The 21,245-nt window shown below is 33.5% G+C and overlaps 1 protein-coding gene across 1 annotated transcript in view; it reads left to right on the forward strand.

Moving 5' to 3' along the window:
- LOC142981618 (hexuronate transporter) overlaps nt 1-21,245 on the forward strand; it is a 63,147-nt gene that overhangs the window by 33,365 nt on the left and 8,537 nt on the right. Inside the window, exons 2-6 of the mRNA XM_076127637.1 lie at nt 1,369-1,489; nt 8,786-8,909; nt 19,867-20,010; nt 20,380-20,662; nt 20,933-21,038. Coding sequence (XP_075983752.1) covers nt 1,381-1,489; nt 8,786-8,909; nt 19,867-20,010; nt 20,380-20,662; nt 20,933-21,038 — 766 coding nt within the window. The 5' untranslated portion in view covers nt 1,369-1,380. The remainder of the gene's footprint in view (nt 1-1,368; nt 1,490-8,785; nt 8,910-19,866; nt 20,011-20,379; nt 20,663-20,932; nt 21,039-21,245) is intronic.

A 21,245-nucleotide genomic window follows, 5' to 3' on the forward strand; every position in this document is an offset into this window, starting at 1 on the left:
ACGAACATTTATTTTAACTTTGATTGCTTGAAGTTTCGGCGCAAATAATACCGACCGCGCTCTACTGGCTGACATATTTGCGACAGATACTAGCTGACCCGCGCAACTTCGCTTGCGTCACATAAGAGAGAATGGGTCAGAATTTTCCACGTTTTTGTAACACTTTTTACTGTTACTCTGCTCCTATTGGTCATAGCGTGATGATATAAAATATGCTCTTTTTTCACGAAAAATATTCTCAAAATTATTTATATCTCTTAATAATATAAGGAAATCGCGCTAAGGCATATCCGCCATTAAAACAGTTGCCATGACAACGGAATTTTGTTAATTCAGTGTCATTATAATATTGAATATTCGCAACTTCGTTCGCTACCTGAATTTTCCCGGGAAATGCGTCATTTTCCCGGGGTAAAAAGTAGCCTATGTCCTTTCTCGGGTATCAAAATATCTCCATACCAAATTTCATGCAAATTGGTTCAGTAGTTTAGGCGTGATTGAGTAGCAGACAGACAGACAGACAGACAGACAGACAGACAGAGTTACTTTCGCATTTATAATATTAGTATGGATATAAACAATTATCTATATCGCATAACTTAACCATACATTAATTCTTATAACTCGAGCAACGCAATTTATCATTGTATGCAACACATTGTACAGGGCGTGTGCATTTTTTAAGACAAAACTATGTCACGATCGTTACAGTTTAAGCCACATAAGGCCTAATTATTATAATTTGAGGTCGTTTGAAGCTAGAAATATTTGTTTTTGCACGTTATTGATTTCATCCGGTACAATTATCGTGGCTTATAGCCGTTTGATAGCAAAGCGTTTAATTTTAATGGTCTTAAGTGTAAATCAAACATGCTTGAGTGTATGAAGAATTTTTATTTGTTCCGGAGGTTGATCCTTTACTGTATGTCACTTAAAAGGCTCTTTGGCCATATTTTAATTATAACAACTTGTCCCTTTATAATTTGAATACCTTTTAAATTATTTATTTGCGTTTATAATATAAACTTATATTTTTCTTTAATTCAATTTACAGTGATTATTGTCACGCGAAACAATACTCACTTGGAAAGATACTTTTGGATTACGTTAATAGGTTGTCCAAATTCCTGGAATTTCATGTAATCTAATTTGCACAAACACCTTTTAATTTCTCAGAAATATCTACATATTGGACCCACATGATCCGTTCTGAGAACTAAGGACATTTGTAAAATCCCATTGTTTAAAATAATTACACAAAAAGGTCTCTGCCTCTCACTGTGTGCAAAAGGCGTGATTCTATGTGTGTATGTAGATTTGTACAAAAATAACTATTAAATTAATGTATCTTTTTTGTTTTGTTTATAGAAATAAATCAAGATGTTCCACGGAGGCATTTGGGCTAAGCTGCAAGGCTTCTACAAGTGGTATGTGCTGGGCTTGGTGTCCATCGGCTACATCCTAGGAGAACTCGGACATTATCTTATTGGTACGTATCACATTTTTATTTATAATCTGAAGATTTTATTTTATTTATTATCTAAAAGTATAATTTAAGTTTAAGACTTCGACTAGCTAACGCTTGCGTCTCCGTTTATTTGGAACTCTACAAAAATTGTTGATCTCCCAATTCCAGCAAGTAGGGGAATTTAACAAGAAATTTTAATGTAAGTCATCAGCTATTTGGTGAATCACTGGTCACACAATGGTCATGAAAACTGGTTCAGCAGTTTAGCCGTGAAGGTGTAATAGATTTATAAGCTTTAGTCGTTCACCTCTTTAAGTTAATATTATAATATCTTATTTAGAAACTTCTGGGCAATATACAATCAGGAAGTTTAGTTAATAGTAAAATGTGGGTGTTTAATTTACTTCTGAGTATCCATACAAAGACTACTACGACAAATTACGAGTTAAAATGACCAGTGAGTGACCACAATGACAAGAGCAAACGTTAGGAAAACCCAAAGTGACTTGAAGTTTCCGTTCAGTATGGAAATATTTATAAGTACTGCTCAGTATTTGCATATAACTTTGCCCATTAATAATAATCGATGTTTATGTCATTAAGTACTGACACTGTTGTGTTCCAAGAAAATATGCAGAAACAATAAATGGCCCTTTGTCGACTATTTTTATTGGCTAAAATATCGACTCTCGAATTCGATCCCAGTTTTCGAGTTTATGTCAAAATGGAACTTAATTTGAAAATAGCACGTGATCAGAAGTTGATCTAAATTAAGATATGACAAATGAAGCAACCTAATAAGGATAAATTCAAAAATAGCGTTCAATCATGCGTTTGGTATTTACGATTACGATTTGACATAAGCTCGATTTAACACGATTGGAATCGAATACGAGTGTCGATAGTAAGCTAGCAGGCTTCACGATCTACCAAGACGGTATTGAAGTCATCTTAAACTTAATAACAACGAAAATAAATAAAACTTATATGATAACAAAAAGTATGTTACACTTTATCACGTTGAGTAATACTGGTTAATACTCCAATAACCTTAAAAATAATCAACAACAAGTAAAAATATTATCCACTTAGACACAAAGCTTTCCAAGTATGAATGATGGATATCTAAACACGTATCAATTTCTATTACATTATCATATAGAATACAAAACGTTTTACTACCTCTCGTATATATCTCTTTGTAAATGTTTCAGGCGGATACTGAAGGGTGCATGAATACATATTTTATTTCCTCGTGGCTTGCAAATTGTTGTTTTGTGTTGATCAAAGTTTGATATGAATACAATGATACATACATACAAAAACTGCACGTTTGGCGCAGTGGTTTAAGCGGTCACCTCGCCGCAACAACCGTAGCGCCGCGTGTGGTGGGTTCGAATCCTACCCGGGACAAATCTTTGTGTGATGAGCACGAGTATTTGTTCTGAGCCTGGTTGTTAATTTATCTATATAAGTTTGTATTTACAAGTATATAAGTAAGTTTATCAGTTATTTGGTTACCATAGTACAAGCTCTGCTTAGTTTGGAATCAAATGACCGTGTGTGAGTTGTCCAACAATATTTAAAAAAAAAAAAAAAAAAAAAAAAAAAAAAAAATTAAAAAATATATACAAAATTTCACGCTTGTTATACCCGAAGGGTTAGGCTGAGGTGTGGTTATTCATGGTGCTGAGTTTAAGGATTTTTCTTTCTTTATCTTTGTAAATTACTTTTGTAGCATGTTTGTAGTTTTGTGCCTGGAGGTGAAACTAAAGGCAGAGAAAGATGGGTTTAACAGTCTTCAAATCAAAGTTGAACCGACTTCGACTGTCATAGCCCTCCAACTTTGCGCGTATTTTAAAACATTGAGTAAGACTAACTTAGAAACATCGGTGATTCGCAGATTTATTTAGCTAAAAGTGGCCTATTTGTTACAGCTTCTTTTTTTACACAGAAATATTCATTACTTATATTCTAGATAAACCATGCGTGCTCTATGCTCTCTACTAAGTTGTCGGACTATAAAATGTTGTTTCACAATAAGACCTGACGTCACATATTCCTTTAACCAACAAACACTTCAATGTACTGCCACCAGACATCAGGAACACAAAGAGCGTATCACTAGAAACTGGAGCAGTATTCCCAATAGAAGCTTTGTGAGCACCCAAACACGTAACAAAGATGCGGTCCGCGCTCCTTTACTTATTCATGTTGGTATTTATACGTGGACCAGACATAGTGATGCAACAGATATCACTATCGTTGTATCTATACATATTTTTATTAGATGCTCAGAAAATAAACGAAAGACATTGCTGTATAGAAATATTAATGTTTTCTAAAAACAATAGCAATTTAAAGAAACTGGTCAAGTGTGAGCCCGACTTGTGCACAGCCGTCATACTATCATGGTTAATGAGATACAGCCTGTTGACAGACAGCGAAGTCTCAGTATTATGGTCCTGGTTTTACCCATTGGTTACGAAACCCTTATAACTATACTAGGCAGTGTGTATGAAAGCAGAAGATTCCAAACTAACTGTAAAAGTAGCTTTATACAACACATGACGTCACATATTCCTTTAACTAACAAACATTTCAATGTCCTGCCACCAGACTTCAGGAACACAAAGAGCGTATCACTAGAAACTGGAGCAGTATTCCCAATAGAAGCTTTGTGAGCACCCAAACACGTAACAAACATGCGGTCCGCGCGCCCTTTACTTATTCATGTTGGTATTTATACGTGGACCAGACATAGTGACGTAAGAGAACGAAATATCGATGTATAGATATAGTCCATTGAAATGTTACAATTTGAGGGCCGAATATTGCATTTCTTAGAGGACGCAATTTTATTTTTGGAACATGTAGGGGGGGTCTATAGAAGCTTAACTTGAAGTTTGTGGGGTCGCCACTCTTGTCCCCCGGCCGCCATCTTGGAAAAGGGGGTGGAAACACTTTTTTCGCTATATCTCGGAAACTATGCGTCTTACAATAAAATTGTTTCGGAAGGCACGTTAAATTGTGGGTCCCGGCTGTCATTTTCAAAGATATTTGACAGTCGTTAACAGTACTCAGAAGCTTGAAAGTCTGACAACCAGTCTTAACCAGGGGTATCGTTTTATATCCCAGGTAAATGGGTTGTGGATGTCAGATAGGCAGTCGCTCCATGTAAAATACTGGTATTCAGCTGCATCTGGTGAGACTGGAAGCCGACTCCAACATAGTTTGGAAAAAAGGCTAAGCTGATATGAATAAATTAAAAAAAAATAACTCAGACCAATCTTGTAGAGTATTTATCGAGAAAATTTTTGCCTTATATATTTTTTTTATTTCATTAATTAGAAACTCAGTAACAGCGCTCCGAAATAGACCGGATTTGGAAAGAAAATTTTTGTAAAAAAAAATTCACTATTTTGCTTATAACTTTTTTAATTGTTAATTTAGGACAAAAAGTTGTTAGACATATTTGTAGGCAAAATAATTTGTTACACATTATGCTTTTACAATTTTATTGTAAGACGCATAGTTTCCGAGATATAGTGAAAAAAGTGTTTCTACCCCCTTTTCCAAGATGGCGGCCGGGGGACAAGAGTGGCGACCCCACAAACTTCAAGTTAAGCTTCTATTCTCTTCCAAAAATAAAATTGCGTCCTCTAATAAATGTAAATCTCATGTAACATTTCAATGGACTAATACTCGTACCTCAATGTTTCAGATACTCGGGAAACAAACGAAAATATCGCTGTTTTTAAAAAATATGTTTTTTTGTAACAGTAGTCACTTAAACTTTAACTGCCTCTGTGGCGCGGTCGGTAGTGTATGTGACTGCCGTGCGAGAGGTCTCGGGTTCGAATCCTGGGTCGGGCCAAAAAGTCTTTTCTGAGATTTTCTGTTAAGAATCTCTTAGAGATTGCCCGGAGTTGGGAAGTTGAGGTCGAAGACCTCCGTGCCTCGGAGAGCACGTAAAGCCGTCGGTCCTGCGCCTGACCTCGTCTCACTGGTCGTGTCGGATATCCGTCCCACCAAACTATGAGAGTGATGGAATAGAGAGTGTACTTGTGTATTGTGCACACACTTGGACACTATAAACAAAGTCCTGCACAGATGGCCAGTTTCAATGAAACTGACCGCCGTAGCCGTATATCGGCTAGGAGGACATTAGTCACTTAAAAAAACGGTCAAGTGTCAGTCGGACTCGCGCGCTGCGGGTTTAATACCATCAACTGTCTTACTATCACGATGGATGAGATACAGCGTAATGACAGACAGACAGCGATGCCTCAGTAATAGGGTCCTGTATTTACCCTTTGGATACGGAACCCTAATAATTATACTACTAGGCAGTCCGAATCCAAACTAACAGTAAAAGTAGCTTTATGCAACACATATTTCATATACAACATTTCAATCTAGCCATCAGGTACACAAAAAGCGTATCGTATGTACATATGTAGCGAATTACCGATGCATTGTGTCCAAAAACATCTTTAAGAAAACATGTGTTGTTGATGTTTTTCAGTCTTTATTTTCGCTTGACTATTGATTTTAGCAGTACCTAATAAATTAAAAATACAAATGCTTTGATAAATTTTTGTTTATGGAATCAGTAGTGACGCTCACGCCAGACAAATATCGTATTTTTTGAAACTCTTATTTTTTGGGCAAGATTTTCACGGATAATCATGGTCGTCAATTAATAATAAGCATACAAAATTTCGCATTCGTGATATTAGTAACATAAGATTAGTAATCTTAGTGATCCCATTTTAGATTTTTTTATAGTTGTCATTAATAGAAAATAATTCAAAATCGATGTTCTGACAAATTATCGATGTTATAGTTAGCATCCCTAACCAGACTGTATCTAGGTGCTCTACTGACCTGAAGAACCTTGCTTCAACTATCACTTCGCTAAATGTCAGACCCACTTCAAAATATTTGTTCTCGTCTACAGCTACGTAAAATAACTTCGGATGTCTGAAAAGTCTGGTTGTTGAGTTCTTATATTATTGTTTTTACGAAACTTTTCTTTATTTTGATACTTTAACTACATACAAAATATTTGGATAAGATAGATAAAATCATTATTTTTTCGGAAAGCCTTGTTGTAGGATGCTCCTGCTGTGCTGCAGTGATTTCAATTTAGTTGTTTATGATGCATGACCATATCTAAAGTATATTATTACCTACCTATGTATGTATTTAAATACACTCGTTGTTCGAAACTAACTAGCAATTACATTTCTTAATGTACCTAAACCTTTCAGTAGTAGTCATGCCATAAAAATTGTATCCGTATCAACCAATCCGTTTCTCTTTCTATCCATTTAAACTACCATTAATTGCTTTAATAACTTAGCAACAACCATTTATTTTATTTTCGACAAAACGTAATACCTTATGTAACATTTTTTTATCGATTTTGTGCAAATTATCGATACAATTATAGTATTGGAACAAAAAAGCCGCGAAACAAATTTGCTTTTTCAAATGACAGCAAATTAGTCGTAAGTCATTATCAAGGTTGTTCAATGTCATGACCAAAGCGTACTGCTATTCAGACTAGTTTAAATTACACAAGTATTTTATAAGTGGCCAGTGTTTTATAACAATTATGAGTCTGTGGTGTATGATTTTGTTTTAATTGTTTTATCTATGACGTAGAGAATCACACTATTGAAAAAAAAACAGCTACATAAAAAGCTAATGATAATGTGAAATCATTATTTGTTTAAATAATTTTAACGATTTATAAAATGACTGTAAATCTATATTTATATTATAGAAAATGCGAAACCAAGTCTGTGTACCTAACTGAAACGGGATAAAAGTTAACCTAATATAGAATTGACCTATTTTTTTGAACAATGAATACTGAAATACGGGTTTGAAATTTAATACGCGAGCTACGTGCGTCAGTTAGTACTATTATAGCTTTTAATAAAAAACGATCTGAGTTTGTATATAAAGAATCACGTTTATTATGATTTATGTTTAAACATAATGTTATCTACACCTATTGTTCGTATCGCACGAGCGCAATAAACGCATTCTACAAATGCCGAAATATTACCGCCTCGGACTATTTGCGTAACGTATATCTATTAGCTATTAACAATTTAATAATCGTAAGAATGTGTTATTGCTAGATAATATCATCAATAATATAATTAAGAATGTTCTTAAGGAGCTTGCAGACAGGTTATTTTATGAAACAATAATACTTTTACGCATTGTTGGCTAAAAACTATTAGAACGCCTTTTTTACCACAGCTAGAATAATATTACTTTAAAAAATATTATTTTATTACATTTGAAACGGTCGTAAAAGTGACGAACATGTATTTTTTATATCTCGATTTTTTTCCCATTACGGCTTAATCAACAACGTACAAATCAACCTTAATTTAAAAACAATTGCACTTTTTTTTTCATGCATTACTTTGCGTGTGCGTTACTGTTTCATAAATTAAAATTAAATATAAACATAGTAAACAAGCCTGTTTTTAAAGCATAAAGTTTTTCTGTTCTAAAATCATTATTAATACCAATAGTAGTTGCAGAATCGTGTCATTTCGGTCGGTCGGTCGGTCTTACCCAAAAATTAATTCTAGATAGACTTTACTATATGCACTTTTACTTTCAAAGCTCTCAAAGCATGTTCACCATTTCGTAATTACACTAAATCACTCATGAACAAGGTTGTATTAGCATATATTATATTACTTGCATATTTGTTCCATGTACTAAGTGTTCGGTAATCAATCTTTGTTCTATGATTAATAAGCACTATTCGATATTAATTATATTGTGTTATATGTTGCAATTTGATAAATTAGTTTGTTGGTAAAAAATACTACTAGTGTTGCGATCGTAAAAACTGTTGCATACAAGTCCTATTAGAAATATCTCTGCGAATTGATAAACCTAGTCTCGACGATTTTCTTGAAAATACTTGACCCTGTGATGAACAAAAGGCTCTAATTTCCAGACAATAGTTATTACTGGACTCTTGTCATTCATTCAGGAATGCCTCTGCATGCATCTAAATCATCAGGCTTTCCCTTTATAATATTGCATGTCTTTAAGAAATATTACAGTCGGCGGAGTCATCACATCGTTATATTTCACGGAACCTTCCTTAAGTTTTTAAAACCATTGAAACATCTGGTTTGATGGTTAACTTAGCATATGGAAAATTACTCTTGCCTTCTGTGACGAGACAAAGATCCTAGAGCCGCCCAAAGTCCCGTAATACGAGATTTAAATAAAGATACTATAAGATACTCAATCTTCGTTCTATTTCAGGTACAACATCAAAAGTGACGGCGGACGACCTGCACTACGGCGACAAGTCATGCATGCTGAACTTGACACACGTCACGCTGAGTCAGCTGCCCGTCGTCTGCGAGAAGGTCAACTCTAGCGATATGTGAGTACAGCCTTCATAAACACCCTTCCTTTATAGGTACATTTAAGTACATAAGAATAATTTTGAAACGATTGAAATAAGAAATAAGGAAACGATCTTTGACGAGTGTTAACAAGAACTTTTTCTTGAAAACCATGAACGCTGACTTTTAAAGAGTCTTGCAAAGCAAAGAGTTGCTCCTTCCATATAAGCCACCGAAGCGATAAAGTATCCTCGCTAAGACTTCATAACCTACTAATTACTTACAATAGAATACAACTGGCTCTGTTACTTATTTAATGCTTAAGCATATGGATCATTTACAACAGAACATTCAATTCATATTAAACGCAAGCTATAGAAATTCCGTATTAGTGTTAGAAAGTTAAATAACTAGGTAACTTATTCTGTCAAGAAACAAAAGAGTGATTGCCAGGGTTTGTAATTGGGGGTCATAGACCTCTTCTTAGAGCGAAATTACAAAACTTTGGTGTTTTAAACTTTAGTTGTAACTGGTATATATCTCCAAGGACCTTATGTAGACTGAAAACTTTATGTTATATGCTTCAAGATGAATAGACCGTTGTTAGAACTTGACACTTTATAGAGGGTTGGTGTATATTTGCTTTAGAAGGCTCTATTTCACTAGATTGTCGGGTTAGCAGTTGAGGATACTAAGGTCGTCACCGTGCCTTCGTGAATTGTAACCATTACCCATATTTTTACGTACAAATCAAAATTAAATCGTTTATCCATTTAGGTCAGGGACAGACATTTTTGATGGTTAAATACAGCAGGTGAATTTACTGTTCGGAAGATAAGGTCACTCCTTTTAATTTTCAAATATTTTTTACAATGTTCCTACTGTGGTTCCTACTAATGGATTCTCCATTGATTATGTAAGGAGCTACTACAAACACATGAATAATCTACTAATTAGAAACACAGTTAAGACTGTTTACTACAGCTTTTCTACTGTTACAGCAACTTCTACTTTGAAGCGAGTCTCTAGAGACCTTAAAATCTCGAAATCGCAACTAAATTGATACAACACTCAAAAATTATGACGATATATTTAAATAGATATAACATTATAAATAGCTATCAAATAAAAACATCTTTATTACAAAAAGGGTTAACAGGGATAAAGAAACGCAGTATATAAAACTAATTTAAAAACATTTTAACCGTACTAAAGTCTCAAAAAAACAAGTTTTACTCGTTTTTCCTCAATTTCCTCATATTTTACACTTAACGGTAATTATCTACAATACCCACTATATTGTTTACATACTTATACCGAAAACAGGTTAACTTAATTTACATAATCACATCAAATATTAAGTGTTCCATATATGACACAGTTACAATAATATTAACATCAATATTAACTTATCTATTTATACAAATAAGTAGAAAAGTATGTTTGTTATGACAAAATAATGCATATTATAAATAGTTTTTACTAAATGCGTATGCTGTAAAGCGTAATGCTTTTGCCTGTTTGTTACGGCAAATGTCCAAAACAATTGTATCGATTTTGACAGTACTTAATCGATAGTTACATCAGTTACAACGAAAAATATCACGTCTTGTTCCTTTTGGAGTAGGCAGAAAAACAAAAAAGATAGGAACAATATAATTGAACTTACCAAAAAACTTACTTACTTTTCTTACTTCAGTCACATCCATATATCAGCAGATAACTAATGTGATAACGGGTAACTAAAGCTTATTTTACGAAAATTATTGAGGCATTGTAATATAATAAAGATTATGAAATCTCACGAGTATTACCTATTACCGAAGCCTCGTGGTACAATTAGTTAAATTATGTATACGGTAGGTAAAGGTTTCAAGGTAAAACAAAAATCGTAACAAATTATAATTAACCTATCATTTGTAGACATATTTATGTAAAAATATATTTTCGTGATTAACTGTTCACGTGACAATACTAAGTCGAAAAATATATATAAATAGATTCGGTTCATTGAAAAAATACGTATTCCCAAGGAAATTTTGTTTTCCACGTAGATGAGCTAAACTCCGTGATATGAGCGAGTGTATATATGCAATACTGATCACTAGTCTCGGGTTCGATGCTCCGGTCAGACAGTGTTAGTAAAATTTTCCAATTGCTATTGGAATTATTCATATTTTCTTTACATAGATTATCTATATTTTCTTTATTAAACAGCTTCTTTATTAGCCTGGAGGATGGTTACGTCTCCGATATAAGGTAATTGGCTTCCATGCTACATGGAATTAACATAGCGAACATCAAAATACCAATGATTATAAATGTATTAATTAACAATAAAATATTTTATTTAAGTAACAATATACCTACACGTGATACAGTCGAGATCAAAATCCAGTTATAATATAAATAACCGAATAAGGTTAATAAACATTAAACAATTGGTCAGGAAGTCGTTATATAGCCCATTCGGCTTAAATGATATAAAATATTTTATAACGAAGGTCTCTCATTAGAGCTTGGGAATATAAATAATTTACATTACAGGTATATACAGGAAATTTGGTTTAATGCAGGTTTTGAACCTGAAGTGAGGTATTTGTTGTAAATAAATAAATGTTATGTCTTTTAAACCACCTTTTATATGTAGTAAAGGTTTATATACCTACTTACGTAGAAGGTTATGGTTTTTTTTTCACCATAATATTTTTTTAAGAACTCCCGCACTATCTGTTAGTTACTGATAATTCGTCATTTTACAATCATACTTCGATTTACGGATGTTTATTCCTCATTCAAGCCAAAACGAAATTTGATAAACAAATATAATTATATTTGTAATTTCTACCCTTGATTCACTCATAGGAAAATTTTACTCCGGAAAATGTTTTCACGCAGACGAATACGCAGGCAAAAGTATCATAATATATTTGAAAATCTCCATGTTTGTTTAACGGATGTGAGTTAAATTAGGAAAGATAAAAAAAGTATAACTAAATAGATCAAGGAAACCATTTTTACAGAAAAACAAACGCGGCGCTTATTGGATAGAAACAATGAACTAATTGGATTTCTTTAGAAAATATTATCAAGTCTAACCCAATTTTTCCAATTAAGCATTATTAATTGCTATGATGATTGAATTCAATTTCATGCAACCATTAGCTGTTATCTTCAATGACTCGAAGCAGAAAAAGAACTTAATTATATGAATGTTTTACATTTAACAAGACAATAAATAATCCTGAACACATTAATTAAAGATTAATCCTTTATTATGTATAATTGAATGCTGATATAATACAGCTATCTATAATGTACATATATTGTATGCATCAACAGTATAATATAGTTTAAGAAGTTTCCGTTTGTTTGTTTTAACGCGCTTACTTCAGAAACTGTGTGACCGATATTGCAAATGTTTGTTTGTGAGATACCCACACTCAAATCGAGACTCTACTAATGGAACATAACGCTATTATTACTATGTACATGTAAAATATACATGTAACAGGACGCAACTAGTAATTCAAAGCGAAAGTATGTCTAATATCTACGTTTGCACTGCAAAACCGCTAAATCTATTTTAATCACTTTTAACAAAGAGTTTTGATCCCGGGTTAGTAAACCCGAATCAAATATGCTACATAACTACACTACTTTACATAACAAATCATCCACTAAGCGGTTAGAATAGGAAATATAAATAGACGAGTGCGAAGTCACAGGGGTCACCTAGTGTTTCAATAAACACATACAAATGAGTCACGATGCAACTGACAGATAAGATCTATCGATAGATAGCTACTGTAGATAGCATCTATTGCAAACGGCAGATATTAATGAAGATTACAACCTTGGCTCACGTCCTTGACACAATAATCTTGTTAGACCGTGTTCTGAATGAAACAAAGGAATATTACGACTAGCTGGAAGAAAGGGAGGAATTATGGCTTTGTTTACTTCTAGACTAATAACAACTATCATTATATTGTACGCACTATCTTAAACAAAATATACGGCGAGTGATAGTTAACTTCTAGGTTTAAGTTTCATATACACGATTAAATCTAACTTATAAACTTTTGCGTTGAATGTATTGTTTATTATATGAAAGAATAGGGGAATATTTAAAGCGAACACGCATTGTTATGGCCAGTGTAACGTGCGCCGAAACGTAAGGCTTTCAAAGGTAAAATGCGTGTTCATGTTAATTCCCGTATTCTATCATATAATACAAGATTCAAGTCCCATATTGGTTCAAAATTACTCAATTTGTTAAAAATAAAAGCCTAAAAAATGTAAACTCTGAATTCAGCAGTAAAGATTAGTCCAAACATATATTAACATTTTAAAGTAATCGTAAAGTAAAGTATTTAAAGCCGATCTATACTTTAAAATGTTATTAACGTTAAATTAAATTGACCGAATAATTGGAATAATTTACTTCTAAATAATTGAATATCTCAATCTACTTATATTAATAGCTTAGTCCTTAAATAAATAAGTTAAATTTATAAATCTTTTCACGTAAAAAATGTATCAAGAAAACACAAATAAATTGAATCAGTCCGCCAATTTCCTTGCCGACAATTTGCGAAGTGAATCAAATATAACGAGGTATACATTACAGAAGGTTTTGCACGTTTTTCACTAGAGGGCACATTTTCATACTGATTACTCTAATTGTGAAGCTTTGTGCTTCGTTAGGAACGAAATACTGGATTATGATGTGATGAAGGATTATTTGAAGGAAAATGTAAGACGTTTTTCTGCTTTTGAGTATGGAGTAATGCTTACAAGTGTATATTCTATTTACGTTGGGACGATACTTGCCAAATGATTTCTGGAATACTATTTAAGACTGAAATTAAAATAACTAACACATACAGAAATTAACGATTAAAGAAAGCATGGTAGCGAAACCATGCCTGAAAGTTACATCATATTTTATACACTAACAGCCATGCATGCCTGGGACGTTTAATGCAATTTTCCAAATCCATTCTTCACCAGTAAGGTAGGTTTAATGCCTAATATCGAAAGTTTAGATATTCTCGAGGAGTGTCATGCCCAGCTGCAGAGCAGGATGGGTAACAATAAAATTTAATCTTAATATTCACTCACAAATTCACACAATAAGTTTCGAAGTAGGTAGACTTTATATATTTTTGCCGGAAGCTCATAACTTTAGCAACGTCATTGGCCACACTATAAGGCTTAAGATACAATCGGCGACATAAAACGCTAATATATTTAGACAATTGGTCTCAATGAGACAAAGGCACCGAGATATTATCAACCATGACACTCGTTTCTGGTCATTATTTTAATTAACCGTGTAAAAACTCGGACATTGTGGTAAGTGGTAGAGCAAAAAATGTTAGGTACAATTTTATGTGTACCTATATTATGGCTATAAACTGAAGGTTTGAATAACTGGTTTATCTTCTGATAATTTTCTATATCCGTTAGATAAGTGTTATAAATTTTAATGATCTAGTGCCAAAATCAAGTGAATCAACGGTAAAAGTAAGTTTGGTTTTCTGTACCTATAAAGTTGGACTTTCGAAAGTCCCGCGCATAGAAGAATTAAGTTAAAAGAAATAGAAATATTATTTTCTTAGTAACTTTTAATTATTGGTTCAAATTACATTCACATATTTTTCGGATAAAAAGTCTTGACATAGAGACGTTATAAAAACCACTGAACAATCTTTTTTTTAGAGTCGTGTTTGCGTATGTTTGTTTCCTAAGGAGACCGAGAAAACATAAGAAAGTTTCATAGGTCTGTACCTAGAAAATGTCACGTAAAAAAGCTCAAAAGACACTGTAATTATGTAAACAACTTGCGGTTACACAAATACCCAATTTATTGAACAATACAAAAAACTCTGTGATTTTCCTTAAAGATATTTTATTGCATTCGTTATTGACAATGATTGGCAGGTTTTATTATCTCATTGTCATAATAATAGGTATTATTGCATCGTTATTTTATAAACAGAGGTGAAAAATGGTTAATTCATTGGAAAGTTGGAATTTGGAACAAGGATTAAACTAACTAGGAGGATGTTTTTACATTACTCCTGTTTTAATTTAGAAATTATAACTAGGAATCTGCCAATCAGGTGGTAGATAATCTCTATTAACAACCCTATTACATGATCTTTTAAAATTGCTTATTATCTCATTGCAAAATAATCGTGACATAAGTCATCACTATAATATAGTATAAAACATAGCCGCTTCCCGCGTCTGTCACTATGTCTGTATGTATAATGTATATACATAATGTATGTATGCTTAGATCTTTAAAACTAGTCAATGAATTTTGATGCAGTTTTTTAATAGATAGGGTGATTCAAGAGAAAGCTTAATAGTTAAGTTGGTTGTTGTAGTTGTTAAGTTGTAAAAGTTTTTGTAAATTAACTATTGAAACCAGGCAAAGCCGGGGCCGCTGGTTTAACGTAAGAGAATATCTACAAAACACCTAATAGAAAATTACGTAACCTGAACATTTTAGATGAACCTTTTACGTGTACAAGTTTAATAATATTCCAATCAACAACCCAATTAATAATGTCATACATACAGATATAGAGCCTACATCATACATATTAGTACCTGGAATCCCTTTCATTGCCCCACTATACCCAAGTCCCAATAACAATAAACAACAATCTCCCTCGCATTCCTATTTCCCTTGAAAGCTTGAAGGCTTGAACATTGAACAAGTAACCCATTTCTGTCAATAACGGAACGACAATCGCACAAGCAGAGACAGTCACGTGCTACGTGGGTTTATTATTTGTCCTAATTATACACTTCAATAAATATGTTTATTCAATAAACAGCTGGTGCCCGCGGCTTCCCTCGCTTTGATTTTTAGTTGAGATTTGTAGCCTATGTTCATCTCCAAGATAGTCACTCACTCGAACAAATTGATATCAATTACTTATTAAAACGACAGTAAAAAATCGCTAAAATATAACTTTTAAGATAAACCTAGTGCTAATTCATTAGTCTGTTAATATGAACATACCAACATACATTATATCCTGTGTCTATTTCGCTAACTGTCCTTTCCTATGGTGAAATATTTTGTCAAATTATTATCGTTTATTTACCAGTCACATTACAATTCTTAAAAACTATACTAAGCTAATATGTTTAAATTTTCAAGATAAATTATCCAGATTTTTGTCCCTGTTTCGATACAATACAAAGAATGTTATGAGTTCCCGAGATTAACCCTGCAGATAAAACGCGCAAAATATAGTGATTGTAGAATGTAGGTTATTTGTATTTTTATATACATTCTTCCAATAGGTACGTACCACAATAACGATATGTAAAATACCATAAACCATCCCGTTATGGCCATCAAATGATAATCCTTCGAAACACCAAGGTCACTAAACCGCCTACAATCAGGAAACAATTAACGATAAATAATTAAACCTGTTTTATTTACCTACTCGCGTAATATCGTTTTTATAAAACACATAATAATATGTTGGACATAGTACATTATTATGACATGTACTTGTTGAATACATACCGGTGATTAATCGTGTTATAGCTCTTATGTAAACATCGATATGTTTTATACCTACGCATAAATGTACTAGTAATATATTGCAAATAGACTTAAGAATTACGGAATTGTTAGTTGCCTGGGACTTTAACGTTCTGATGTATCCGGACACTCCAAAATTACATAATATTGTCTGCTTTCTTTAAGGGCTAAATACGCTTATCCGAAACCCAGACCTATGTGTGTATATAGATTCACAAGATTAGTTTTTCGTTTTGGGAATCCAGATCATGCAATACCTTCAGCAAGATAAAGAAGAATATAATGCACAGGCTCTCACTTATGACTAAAGAGATGCGATGCATGCTTGGTTCAATTATGACGGCTCCTTGCTGTCCAAAACAGTACCTACGCAGCTCTAAAACCTACATTCAGCCAAGCAAAATGCTATTTACCTATATCAAAATAGGATCAGGGCTTAAATATATTCCCATTTACTTAGCTCCCTAGACTTAGCCATCATTTTGTAGTGACCACGTCCATAAATAGCCCTCACAGGACTACTATTTTAATCGGAACAAATACTTCCGAGACTTCTAACAGCAAGGTGACCCTAATACATAAAGATAAAACAATTATACATAAACTTATCGCAATCTGACGGAAAACTTCACAACAAATACTTTATTCCATTAATATTTGCATATTGCAGTAGCCAAGTGTCACCAAGGTCGCAGGTAATCTAGGTACAACAATATGTACTAATAAACGTTTGTAGTACATTTTTTACAGCAACACGGAAGCCGGTATAAAAACTAAAAGGTATTATCATAAGGATCTGTTATTATCGCTCCTGTTTTTCTTTGAATGATATTTTTTATGGCACTGTCCATTCGAGTTTGGTTACAACCGGCTTTTTGCAAGGCTTTGCGAATTGCTATGGAGTTGTGTAAAAAAAAATTGTTTCGAGTCCATTTTATGGTTGTTTTTTGGAACATGTCATTCTATTTTCGCTTGACCAGTCATATTCATTAGTACGTTTTAAAATAAATGACATAATTATTAATTTGCCTCTTACTGAACAATGACAACACAATCATATTACAGCCTCTGAACTGTCTAGACTTTCTATCGATTCAGTCGATTTAGTAATTGTACCGACTATCATAAGTGTCATCATTTATCCGAAATTAATAAATAATTTGAAGGATTGTGATGCCTAAGGTTCTTTGGAATACTTACTAAAATATTTTTTTATCTATAGACTACGTAATATCTGTATTTCACATTTGCAAACAGAGTTATTTTAATACCTAACGTAATCAATTAAAAACGTTTTCTATTCTTTGAAAAGAAACTTTTATCTACTCTAAATATTTTTTCTAATATACATAGTTCAACATTTAACAATTTACATAAGCATCTAAGAACGTTACATAAACAAGTAATTCATGGAAACAAACATTAAAGGTTTCAAAGAATACTTGTTAAAGTCTCTAATGAACTGAACTTCTACGAATCTAGATGTTAGACAAATTTCTTGGTAATTTCGTAGCATAAGAAACCTCCAATGATTACAAGTCTTTTCGTAGAACGTACTCTAAGAAACAGCAATACTTTATACAACTCGCTTGTTCAATTTTATCAGTCAGTTATACCATTATGTCAATCTTCACTCAAAACATCAACAAATACGTAACAATCGGACTAAAGTACTTGATAATTAAAATGTAGATGCATACAACTAGAATCTATTTGTTATGTTATCATTAATAACCCACTGAAAACCGACTGAACCCAATTTCGATGGTATTTAAGCAAGAAGGTAGCGAAGACGCGGCATGAAACATAAGCTACTTATTTTCAAAAATACTATCTAGGTATTTCCAAATTTCACACGAGCTGAATAAGCTAGCAAAAAATATGGCCTGAAAAAAAGACGCTAAACTAACGTGTGATTCAATGGGTCATGTTGTTCAGATACATGTAGAAAGGGAAAAAAAATTGTATACCTTATCTTCGTCCTTAGGGTAAAAGCGAGTACAATCAAGTACATAAATAACTCGGTTTTGCAGTTGAATATTGCATCAGTGTAGCAATGAATGTAAACAAGCTCAACTAAACTAGTTAACAGAGATTACCCCGCGGGCCACTAACAACGATGGTATAAACTATTCATAGAATTACACCTTGATAAGATACTGCTACGGGTACCTGTTTACAAATCGTTTGAGGAGTAGATATAAATAGTGTAAATTGGGGAGTTTATAACCTTATAAATGTTGGGTTGTGGGCATGATGGGTTCGTGTCCAGTTGCGCTCATCGGTCAGTAAACGATCTGTGGGTTAAGCAAACCTTGGCGCGGTCATTCCATAGATGGGTGACCGCATAGTGGTATTTGAACAGGGCGTCTCCGTGCTTCGGAGGACACGTAAAAAGTCGGTCCCGGTTGTTGCTGGTATGATAACAGTCGTTAAGCCACGTCAAAGTCCTTCGGGCGGCTTGAACAACTTTGACACTAGGTTGACCACTAACCACACGATAAGAAGAAGATCCGTAACAGTTATATGTAACACAAAAGAGCAACAAATATAATCGACTTGACTTTATTTGACACGTTGAACATGATTTTTTACATAATTATTATGGCTTTACTTCATCACTACTACGCTAGGGTCTCCTCCCAAATTGAAAGAGGGGCCTTGAATTAAAAATTAAAACATAATATTATAGTGCTGCAAACATCAGAATTAAAAAATAGAACTAAAATCGAAACATTTTTTTATAAAAAAAAATTCGTTATTCACACAGTCTGTTAATGAATAGATTAAAATATATGAGTGAGCTTAGATCAGAAATTCAGTTGACATAAAACATGAGTTTTCACTCAACAGTTCATTCACTGAAATATTTTCATAGGTGTTGTGAAAATTAATCAAAAGTTCGCAGAGTACTAAAAACTTTGAGTTTGGCTATTAACGACAACAGTTGAAACGTTCTGATTAATTAATAAACAAAGTTCAAATAAGTTAGACATTTATGCATGAAATTACAAATACGAAAGTACATAAAACTCACTTGCATATTATTCAAAGCAGTACAGCCTACATTAATAATTTGAATTGTTATTGATTGGTAAACAATAGAGGGAGATGTATTTGATACCTATCTGTTTGAAGCTTGCAACTTAGAACATTATTATCTCTAGCTAACTTTAGTCTAGTTCATAGTAATTAGTTAAGTTAATGTTTGTAAATCGACTCAACCGAAAAACTTATCGTAACGTGGCAGTGAAGATACAACGTTAAGGATTTTATTTTTACTTGTTTTATTTTCTCTAAAACTTACTACTTGATTGTATTCTCACTCAAAAGATATACATATGAAAAAACAAATTAAACCTTTTTATCCCTTTTTAATGAGTTTGACTAAATATACTCGTCTTTGTGTGCAGGTGTGAGTCACTGATGCTGAACGGGACGCGGTACTGCGAATGGGGCTACAACGGGCTGGGCATAGACTACCAGGTGCTGGCCGGCCCTGCCTTCATGGCAGTCTTCACCGTCGTCGGAGTTATCCTCGGCGTCGTGGCTGACAAGTAAGATACCCTTTAAATGCTTAGTTTGTAGAGATTTGTACTGTTTTGAATTTGTTTGTATCGTGTTCGTTTCGATGATCTTTCAAAATTAACCTAAACCTAGCTAACTACTACCTAACTTAACCTAGAGAAATGATCATACGGTGCCGCAATGAAAACGACGAAGAAGCTGAAATTCTAGCGGATAACCGAAAATAAATTTAAACGTTACGACTAGATATATCAGTTTCTAGAGGAAGGAGTGAACCTTAATTGATTAGCCTAGAAATATTCAGAATGTCCGACAATCGAACTTTAAATACTGTAATCTGTACAATTACTTCAATTTTAAATACAGCTCCAAAATCTAACCCACACTTTTGCCAACAGGTACAACAGAGCTCGTATCCTCGCCTTCTGCACCCTGGTCTTCGTCATCGCCATCATGCTCATGGGCACAGTCACGGAGTACTGGCACCTCGTGCTCCTGCGTATGATCATGGCTGCTGGAGAGTCTGGTTGCAATCCTCTAGCCACTGGTATCTTGACCGACCTGTTCCCTGAACACCAGAGAGCGTTGGCGCTGTCGATCTTCAACTGGGGTATATATGGCGGATATGGTATCGCTTTCCCCGTTGGAAGGTATATTCCTGAAGTCAATGCTTGGGGACTGGTGAGTAATATCCTTTATTTTGTAGTAATTGTAATTGCTTTACTTAATCTTTGAAGACTTACATACAAACAAAGAACACTAAAAACAACCAAATCCGAAACAATTATATAACGAATATATTAATTTGTTATCAAATCTACAAGCTCTGCTCACTATGATATTCTCGTAATGACAGCTCACTGTAAAACTGTCTTGCAAACAACAACCCAAAGATCAGGTAAAGGATCTAAAAACTTGACTATATCTTAACAATGCTATGTTCTTGTACAGAGCTGGCGTGTATGCTACTACGGAGCAGGCATCATCGGTATCATCATCACACTGTTCACCTTCTTTACGCTTAAGGAACCTTCCAGAACTACCATTGGCGAAGAAGGTACAGTTTATTTTATTTAAGCTACTTTAGTAAATAGTCTCCTAAATATTAAACATCCAATAGTCTGCTAAAATCCTTATTTCGGTGAAGAAATGTTAATATAGAAAAATCAAAAACAACAACTGAAAGTCTGTCCTTACTTAACTTACTTTACTGAAATACTGAAAAAAACTAAACTTTTCCTTTAGACTGTATACTATTTAAATT

The sequence above is a fragment of the Anticarsia gemmatalis genome, chromosome 20, assembly GCF_050436995.1.
Source record: "Anticarsia gemmatalis isolate Benzon Research Colony breed Stoneville strain chromosome 20, ilAntGemm2 primary, whole genome shotgun sequence".
Taxonomy (NCBI): domain Eukaryota; kingdom Metazoa; phylum Arthropoda; class Insecta; order Lepidoptera; family Erebidae; genus Anticarsia; species Anticarsia gemmatalis.